Here is a 10,482-nt window from a genome sequence, read left to right as displayed (position 1 = left end):
AGCAACTGTTTTTAATAAAGAAAAATAAGTTTCAAACGTCAAACTGTTCAATTTTGCACACACGTACACAAACATGCATGCGTATTCACAGCTGTATAAAACGTTTCAACTAACGGTGTAAATATACAGAATATGTTTTTCTATTTGCCCTATAAGGATTACGGAGAGTGCCTTGTTCTACTTTAAACACAGTGAATCATTTTTATAACTATTTAGAAGAATAGTCAAGTTTGATTAATTTAAGTTTTGATTAAACTAAAACTTTTTTTTACTGACTTTAGGATTAATTTTTAATTATTTCACGTTTATATTTATTATGGAATTGTTTATTTGTAATTAAGCACAAAGCTACACAATGGGCTATCTGTGCTCTGCCCACCACGGGTATCGGATTCTAGCGTTGTAAGTCTCTTGTAAGAATCTTTCTAAAGTTAAACCACCGCAGTTACATTATTGAAATGTTTACGTGTGTATGTGCTAAAATTCCAACATCGCCAATACAAGTGTTATAGTAAATACTTAGGTAGGTGTAAAAAAAGAAGCAGCTATGGAGAACCGGAGATCGTAGTAGTTAGAACACGAGAATTAGAGAACAGTGTTCCGCAGACGGATTTGCCAGGTGATCCTCGCGTCCGGCTTTCGTTGTCGCGACGACCATTATCTTTGCTAGGATAAAAAACACGGCAATTTTATTTATTTAAATGAAATTTTGACTCAGCACGCGAAATACAGTTTAAGAAATGCTGTTATAAGATCTTATGTGAGTGACAAATGGATTCTACTAAACAGCTAACGATTTTATATTCTGAACGTTTAAGTAACAAACAAGTACAAGATGAAAGTACCTAGCTATTTTAAGGTGCGGATGTGGCTCTCAAATCCTAATATTAAATCAGAAAACATTAGCCCAAAAGTTGGTGTTGGGTGTTGTTGACTAGCTGGCTTTCCTCTAGTCTATTACTTCTATAAGGATTGTTATATACAGATAACTGTAGAAAAATTTAAACAGACAACCATTTATTTTAAAAGCAAGGCTTATGAAGCTATGTATCTACTAAAGAACATTAAATCGTTTCGTGCAAAAAGACGATTAAACAGTATTTCAAGTATAGTGTTTTAACAAATCAGTTTGTTACATGTAAACACCAGTGACTGTGTAATACAGGCTACTAGAATATATACACACTATTGTTATAATAAAACATTTTATTACATGTAAAAGTCAGTTTCAATAACTTCTGGCTGTAGCTTGTGTTCTATCTGGTGAGAAATAGTTGTAAAGAGAAAGCATGTGAAATTGACGGGAAAATGGGGAAAGAATCGTTTTATTTTTCTAGCAATATTTAATCTGTATTTTGAAACCTTGTACTCATATCAATTGTATGCATGTAGTTGAAGAGAGGCAGAAATGAGAGAATCGGGTGGGATGTCGTGCGTTGATTGCAGGAAACGAGAAGGAAGAGAGGACTCTGCGATGTGGTTGATTACGAAACTGTGGACCAATGAAATTACTGAGAACTTGGATTTATCTATCCTGGCCAACTATGACTGGCTGTGCCACAGAAGTCAAGGTCAGTCAGTTCTGGATTGGGAACTATAAAACGTGAAGACGGGTTTTTAGTTTATTTTGTGTTTTGGAGACGTTGAGTATAACAGAATGGAAACCCTAAACACAGAAGTGCCTTCTCCCAAAATTCCCCAAATCATGACACTTGACGAACTAATACAAGAGTTGCACAGAATTTTTGAGTCAAACTCTGTAAATGTAGAGTATGTACGTGACGTCATGGTTGCGTATAAAAGTAATCCAAAAGAATGGAAACAATATGCAAAGTTTGACAGGCACAGGTACGTGGTTCTGTTCATATAATTTTGAAAATTCATTTACTTTTTTAAGCATAAAGTTTTGTGAATGTGTTTTGAATACTCTACAAAAAATTATCAACGTTAAATAAATAAATGTTTTTGTAATAAAATCTATTTTAATATATACTCTCTTGTATGGAAACGCTCTGGTCAGGTGTCCATTCAGCAACTTGGGGAGCGTGATTAATATATATGAATAAGATCCAAGATATTTCCTCGTTCTTTATCCACATCTGACTGTTAACCATCTAATAGTTGGGTCTTAAAACTCTTCCCCATTCATTATCCACATCTATCTGTTAACCATCTACTGATTAGGTCCTAAAACTCTTCCCCATTCATTATCCACATCTACCTGTTAACCGTCTACTGATTAGGTCCTAAAACTCTTCCCCATTCCTTATCCATATCTGGTTGTAACCGTCTACTGATTAGGTCCTGAAACTCTTCCCCATTCATTATTCACATCTGGCTGTAACCGCCTACTGACTAGGTCTTAAAACTCTTCCCCATTTATTATTCACATCTGTCTGTTAACCGTCTACTGATTAGGTCTTAAAACTCTTCCTCATTCATTATCCACATCTGGCTGTTAACCATCTACTGATTAGGTCTTACAACTCTTCCCCATTCATTATCCACATCTATCTGTTAACCATCTACTGACTAGGTTTTAAAACTCTTCTCCATTCATTATCCACATCTGACTGTTAACCATCTACTGATTAGGTCTTAAAACTCTTTCCATTTCATTATCCACATCTATCTGTTAACCATCTACTGACTAGGTCTTAAAACTCTTCCCCATTTATTATCCACATCTGACTGTTAACCGTCTACTGATTAGGTCTTAAAACTTTTCCCCATTCATTATCGACATCTATCTGTTAACTGTCTACTGATTAGGTCTTAAAACTCTTCCCCATTCATTATCCACATCTACCTGTTAACCGTCTAATGATTAGGTCTTACAACTTTTCCCCATTCATTATCGACATCTATCTGTTAACTGTCTACTGATTAGGTCTTAAAACTCTTCCCCATTCATTATCCACATCTACCTGTTAACCGTCTACTGATTAGGTCTTAAGACTCTTTCCCATTCATTATCCACATCTATCTGTTAACCATCTACTGATTAGGTCCTAAAACTCTTCCCCATTCATTATTCACATCTGGCTGTAACCGCCTACTGATTAGGTCCTAAAACTCTTCCCCATTCATTATCCACATCTACCTGTTAACCATCTACTGATTAGGTCTTAAAACTCTTCCCCATTCATTATCCACATCTAGCTGTTAACCGTCTACTGATTAGGTCTTAAAACTCTTCCCCATTCATTATCCACATCTATCTGTTAACCGTCTACTGATTAGGTCTTACAACTCTTCCCCATTCATTATCCACATCTGGCTGTAACCGTCTACTGATTACGTCTTAAAACTCTTCCCCATTTATTATCCACATCTGACTGTTAACCATCTAATGATTAGGTCTTAAAACTCTTCCCCATTTATTATCCACATCTGACTGTTAACCATCTAATGATTAGGTCTTAAAAACTTCTCTATTCATTATCTATATTTGCCAGTTTTTAACTGTTCAATAATTAGAATCATATCTTATAGGCCAATTGTATATATTGAAAGTTTATTTTTCTAAGTTTATATTTCATGATATTTTAAATACGAACTTTATAATACTAGTAGTTACATAATATAATAAACAAGTAATTACTTGCTAGGGGGTTTATTTGGATGTTACGTGATGCCAAGATGAGAAGGACCACGTGGTTTTAATAATATTAGTGATTAAATAATATAATAAGCAAATCAATACTTGACAGCAAGTTTTACTTGGACGGGAAGTTTTCTGTATTATCATATTTTCCTCATTGTTTTAACTTCTAGTTTCGGGTTTTCCTTCTTCCAAAAACAGCGACAATATTTCAACGAAATAATCACACGTTATCTCAATGACAGTCGATATGATATCACATAAAAAGCCTCTCTTTACCAAGAGGGCTGAATTCCTACATTGTCATGCCTAACTGTGGCCTTGATCTGTATCATAACGTAGAATGCCGAGTAAGTTATATTTTGATTGTCTTCACAAGCATGTGCTAATGCATTTTATTAGAGTATAATAATGAAAGTAATGTTTTTTATTTAGTTAGTATTAGTTAGGACACGGTTACCACTACATACGAATTCTATAAATTACCTTCAGAACTTTGGACACACATTGAATTTTTCCAATGCTTAGATATATTAAAGTGTCTTGTTGTGACACTGTACAATATACAATACACTAAAGTGTCCAGTTATGACAATGTACAATATGTGAAGACGACATTAAAGTGTCCAGTTATGACAATCTACAATATCTGAAGAAGACACCAAAGTGTCTACTTATGACAACCTACAATATCTGAAGAAGACACTAAAGTGTCCAGTTACGACAATCTACAATATCTAAAGAAGACTCCAAAGTGTCCAGTTATGAAAACCTACAATATCTGGAGAAGACATTAAAGTGTCCAATTATGACAATCTACAATATCTGAAGAAGACACCAAAGTGTCTAGTTATGACAACCTACAATATCTGAAGAAGACATTAACAGGTCCAGTTATGACAAACTACAATATCTGAAGAAGACACTAAAGTGTCCAGTTATGACAATGTACAATATGTGAAGACGACATTAAAGTGTCCAGTTATGACAATCTACAATATCTGAAGAAGACACCAAAGTGTCTGATTATGACAACCTACAGTATCTGAAGAAGACATTAACAGGTCCAATTATGACAATCTACAATATCATAAGAAGACACTAAAGTGTCTAGTTACGACAATCTATAATATCTAAAGAAGACTCCAAAGTGTCCAGTTATGAAAACCTACAATATCTGGAGAAGACATTAAAATGTCTAGTTATGACAACCTACAATATCTGAAGAAGACATTAACAGGTCCAGTTATGACAATCTACAATATCTGAAGAATACAATAAAGTATCCAGTTATGACAACCTACAATATCCGAAGAGACACTAAAGTGTCCAGTTATGACCATCTACAATATCTTAATGGGTTCAGTTATGACAATCTACAATATCTAAAGAAGGCACTAAAATGTCCAATTATGACAATGTACAATATCTAAGGAAGACACCAAAGTGTCCAGTTATGATAATCTACAAAACCTGAGAAGACACTAAAGTGTCCAGTTACGACAATCTACAATATCTGAAGAAGACATTGAAGTGTCCAGTTACGACAATCTACAATGCCTGGGATAGCCTACGAATGATGGATTTTGACCATGTCTTAAACTAGAAGTAATCCAATCTAAGATAGAAAACAGAATGGGTCTGAACAAGAATAGACATCAGAATTGACTGCTATCTTTCTACAGGTTTACCATCTGGAGGTAGTTGTTATGATATAGACCTCATCACTGACTGCTATCCTTTTACAGGTCTACCATCTGGAGGTAGTTGTTATAATATAGACCTCATCACTGACTGCTATCCTTCTACAGGTCTACCAGCTGGAGGTAGTTGTTATGATATAGACCTCATCACTGACTGCTATCCTTCTACAGGTTTACCATCTGGAGGTAGTTGTTATAATATAGACCTCATCACTGACTGCTATCCTTCTACAGGTCTACCATCTGGAGGTAGTTGTTATAATATAGACCTCATCACTGACTGCTATCCTTCTACAGGTCTACTATCTGGAGGTAGTTGTTATAATATAGACCTCATCACTGACTGCTATCCTTCTACAGGTACACTCGTAACTTGGTTGACGAAGGCAATGGAAAGTTTAACCTGATGGTTCTAGCTTGGTCAGAAGGTCAAGGAAGCAGCATACACGACCACTCCAACTGCCACTGTTTTATGAAGGTGAGTTTCCAGTTTCGAATTTTAACGAATCTTAATTTTACCAAAATGAAAATCCTAACATAGAAATCCAAGGTCTGACAAAAAACTTGTCAAACAAGTTTTGACAAATATAGGAATCTGGCGTTAACATTTCAGAAAGTCTTCTCTAGAAAGTTATCACTTTACACTTTTAATTCATCCATAAAGTGTTGGTTTTTAAGATTTAAGGATTTTCTCTATATCACTGGTAAACTGTTGATCAGCTCCTTCTTTCTGAACAGTTGTAATACTGAATCAAAGCGGTTATTTTCCACAGCAACTTTCTGGTTGTTTGACTGAGGTTCGCTACGACTGGCCTTCAGAGAACGAACAAATGCAGCCAATAGGAGAGACAGATTTGAAGGCGAACGAGGTTGCTTACATAAATGGTGAGAAATAATTATATTTAAACAATTTTTAAGTTTCATTAAATAAAGTATATTTTTTGGATATGTTACTGTTTAGACGTGTGTTATACTTCCTATTAGGTCTAGTCACAATAAAGAGTAAACTACAGAACGTGGTAAACATGGTGATATTTTATGGATATGTTTAGACGTGTGTTACACTTCCTATTAGCTCTAGACACAATAAACAGTAAACTACAGAACGTGGTAAATATGGTGATATTTTATGGATATGTTTAGACGTGTGTTATACTTTCTATTAGTTCTAGTCATGTTTTCGTCTTCTTAGACTCCCTTGGTCTTCATCGTGTGGAAAATAGAAGTCATACTGAAGCAGCAGTTAGCTTACATCTGTACTGTCCACCATTTGATAGTTGTCGAATGTTTGACCAAAGAACAGGTCATCAGACGGTCAGCAAAGTGACGTTTTGGAGCAAGTATGGAGAAAAGACTCCTTACTTCCAGGTGAGAGAACAAAATCATGTTAACATAGCTGTTTTTCATATAATGATGCCTGTGTTTCCTTAACATGAATTATAATTTAATGATGCCTGTGTTTCCTTAACATGAATGACGTTTTGTATAATAGTTTATGTTTACTTCTTCTATGTAGAACATCACCATGACAACAACCAACAGCAGTGATAAAATTACAGTATACGAGAACAACTAAACAGTTGATGGGAAAAGAATAAATATATATGGTGCAACAACCAACCAGTTGATGGAAAAAGAATATATATCTAAATATACAACAGCTAAACAGTTGATGGTGTGGGGATGATTAATTACACGGATAATCTTAAGAATTTATTGAGCCTAATTTGTAGGATGTATATAGCTATTTTACTTTAAATTACATTTTCCATGAAAGAAAAAAAAATGCATTATTTAATCTAATTTGTTGCTTCAAACCTGGAAGTTTTATTGTACATGATGTTTTCATTTCTATGTAAGGTGATCTATCAGCTACATAAATGAATGCCCACTTTGCAGCTTGCAATAAATTATTTACATAGAAATCAAAGCTGAACAGCCTTGTTACATTATATTCATAATAACTCAACCAGGAGAACACCGTTAAATTATATAAATAATTCAACCAAGACAACTTTGTTGTGTCTGTACATCTATATACCAGTAACTGATGAACTAACATGATAAATAATATACCAAGACAATATTGTCGTGTCTATACATCTATATACCAGTAACTGGTAAACTACTATGATACAAAATAAACCAAGACAATATTGTCGTGTCTATACATCTATATACCTGTAACTGATAAACTAACATGATAAATAATATACCAAGACAACCTTGTTATGTCTGTACATCCATATACCAGTTCAACTTACAGGAAATAATCAAGTTATGTTATTGTGTTCACGAGTATATGAAACATTAATGCAACAGTCTCTCTCCAATGGCAGTTTTGACAGAATAGTGGAACTGTTTATAGACATTAATGTTTCAACAACAGTCTCTCTCCAATGGCAGATTGGACAGATTTAAAATGTTTTGGATAAACATTAGTTTGTCATCGACGCTCTATCTCCAATGACAACCTCAACCAGCTGTCCTCACCAATCTTTGACCTGTGTCCACAAAAAGCCCATTATAGTTTGGTACGATTACTATCCTCTGTCCATACGGTACATTAAACTTCAACTAATACACAGTTTAGTAACACCATACATACCAAAAAACAAAAAAAAACAAAAACACTGATTCCGAACACTCGTATCTTCTACACTGCTGCACGGTATAATGGGTTCAGCCTCTTCTTCTTCTTCACCTATAGAGAGTCATGTCCTCTAGATTTGCTTCTTCCATTTTGGAGAATAAACTGACATGATGGAATCCAAGTGTTGACCATTGTTACGTGAAAAATCAAACCTGTGTTCTCCTACAAGTACAATATAACTCTTTAGAATCCTTATTTTTGTATAACTATAAATCTTTAGAATTCTTGTTTTATACAAACATATTGCAATTCTTCATAACAGTCGCACTTTATAACTACACCCAAAATCTTTAGAATCTTAATATTTTTGTAACAAATATAGGCGTTTCTGTAACTTCCTGACATATCCTTTAGATCTTGAATTGTAAATATTTCGTCCCCCTGGTGGCTAAGTGGAAAGACTCGGTCTTTTAACCCAAGAATTAGAGGTTCCATTCAGCTGACGACACAATAACCACTTGTTCAACTTTTCGTTATAACAAAAGTAAACAACCTACCAACAGTTTAAAAACTAACACGATATCTTTCACAAATCTAGTATATTCTTTGTGATAGAAATTCTTTTTGTGATTTTTTCGATTAAAAGGAAATTTAAACATTTTTGATAATTTTGGAAAAGTATGGTTGCTTTGTTCTTTCAGTAACGAATATTTATATTGATAAAGCTTCAACAACGAGTCTTTATATTTATCATGTCGTTATATTCCATATTGATTAGAAACTAAAGCTTTGTTGTGCAACTTCTTACGATCTTAATGATTATTTATAATTCTTGAAAGTTAATTACAATCAGTCTTCTGTAGTCTTATAGTTATTAATGATGTTTTTTTTTGTTGACATTTTTTCGTTTTGATATTGATTTATTTCCATGTTAGAGGAGTTTAATATTAACCACAGCACAGGATATCTTACCATTAATAATGGAGTCCCATGTTTGTCAGTGCTCAATCCTTGTAGTGTGGTACTTCCCATATTTCGAAGTTGGGCCTTGTCTAACACTTATCTCCTCAAGGTCCTTCTAGTAATAATACCCAATTACAGTACGCTTTTTCCTCGTGATTTCAATATTTACTTCGGTTTAATTCAAACATTTTAGTATTGCGACATAAGGAAGCTAATTGTTTGGTTAGCCGCTGCTAAGAAAACTAGTTGCTGATACCAGTAGCTATACGCAAGCGCTTTTCCAACGTCCTAATTTCAAGTCTGTGTGGCACGTGTTTATAACAAGCATCAACTTTAACAAATAGTTTGAAAACATTATAAATATCTTATCTTGACTGGCTAAGCTCCAAGGCAACATTTTCACTGTAATTTGATAGTGGTAATTTCGACACTTCTCACAAGACTGTGTTTGTTTTCATCGTTTACTATGAATCCTTGGATAGGAGAGGAGGTACCATTTGTTCGATGAACATCACCGATGACGATTAACTGAAGGCTTTCATCACCTTTCAAACTTCTTGTGACTTTGTTTCTCTTTTCTTTTAATAAAACCTATTTTTACACATCGGATCTTAGAGTTTCATTTTATTGTTATTGAAGGGTTATAGAGTTTCATTTTTATTATTATTGAAGGACTGGAGTTTCATTTTATTATCAGTGAAGGACTATAGACTTTCATTTTATTGTTATTATTGAAGGACTATAGACTTTCATTTTATTATCACTGAAGGACTATAGACTTTCATTTTATTGTTATTATTGAAGGACTAGAGTTTCATTTTATTATCACTGAAGGACTATAGACTTTCATTTTATTGTTATTATTGAAGGACTATAGACTTTCATTTTATTGTTATTATTGAAGGACTAGAGTTTCGTTTTATTGTTATTATTGAAGGACTAGAGTTTCAGTTGATTATCACTGAAGGACTATAGACTTTCATTTTATTGTTATTATTGAAGGATTATAGAGTTTCAGTTTATTGTTATTATTGAAGGATTATAGACTTTCAATTTATTGTTATTATTGAAGGACTAGAGTTTCAGTTGATTATCACTGAAGGACTATAGACTTTCATTTTATTGTTATTATTGAAGTACTAGATTTTCATTTTATTGTTATTATTGAAGGATTATAGACTTTCATTTTTTTATTATTGAAGGACTAGAGTTTCAGTTGATTATCATTGAAGGACTATAGACTTTCATTTTATTGTTATTATTGAAGGACTATAGACTTTCATTTTTTTATTATTATTGAGGGATTATAGAGTTTCATTTTATTGTTATTATTGAGGGATTATAGATTTTCATTTTATTGTTATTATTGAAAGATTATAGTTTCATTTTATTGTTATTATTGAAGGACTATAGAGATTATTATTATTAATGAAGGACTACGGAGTTCCATTTTATTATTATTGAAGGGTTATAGAGTTTCATTATATTATTATTGAAGGGTTATAGAGTTTCATTATATTATTATTGAAGGACTATAGAGTTTAATTTTATTATTATTGAAGGACTATAGAGTTTAATTTTATTATTATTGAAGGGTTATAGAGTTTAATTTTATTATT

At 33.2% G+C, this 10,482-nt stretch overlaps 1 protein-coding gene across 1 annotated transcript; it reads left to right on the top strand.

Moving 5' to 3' along the window:
- The first annotated feature begins 1,305 nt into the window (after positions 1–1,305).
- On the top strand, positions 1,306–7,218 carry LOC106472201 (cysteine dioxygenase type 1-like). The gene is made up of 5 exons (XM_013932828.2): positions 1,306–1,848; positions 5,668–5,785; positions 6,081–6,192; positions 6,500–6,675; positions 6,824–7,218. Exons 1-5 carry the CDS (start codon positions 1,658–1,660, stop codon positions 6,881–6,883), a joined length of 657 nt encoding a protein of 218 aa, XP_013788282.1. The 5' UTR covers positions 1,306–1,657; the 3' UTR covers positions 6,884–7,218.
- Positions 7,219–10,482: the final 3,264 nt, after the last annotated feature.

The sequence above is a fragment of the Limulus polyphemus genome, unplaced genomic scaffold, assembly GCF_000517525.1.
Source record: "Limulus polyphemus unplaced genomic scaffold, Limulus_polyphemus-2.1.2 Scaffold5154, whole genome shotgun sequence".
In the NCBI taxonomy this organism is placed as follows: domain Eukaryota; kingdom Metazoa; phylum Arthropoda; class Merostomata; order Xiphosura; family Limulidae; genus Limulus; species Limulus polyphemus.
Note: the sequence above shows the minus strand (reverse complement) of the source record. Positions and strands in the feature narration are given on the sequence as shown.

Excerpts from the sequence above, each read along its gene's own strand:
- LOC106472201 (XM_013932828.2), top strand. The coding sequence starts at position 1,658 with ATGGAAACCCTAAACACAGAAGTGCCTTCTCCCAAAATTCCCCAAATC. Across the intron at positions 5,786-6,080 it reads ACTGCCACTGTTTTATGAAG|CAACTTTCTGGTTGTTTGAC; the intron begins GTGAGTTTCCAG and ends TATTTTCCACAG. Across the intron at positions 6,193-6,499 it reads CGAGGTTGCTTACATAAATG|ACTCCCTTGGTCTTCATCGT; the intron begins GTGAGAAATAAT and ends TCGTCTTCTTAG.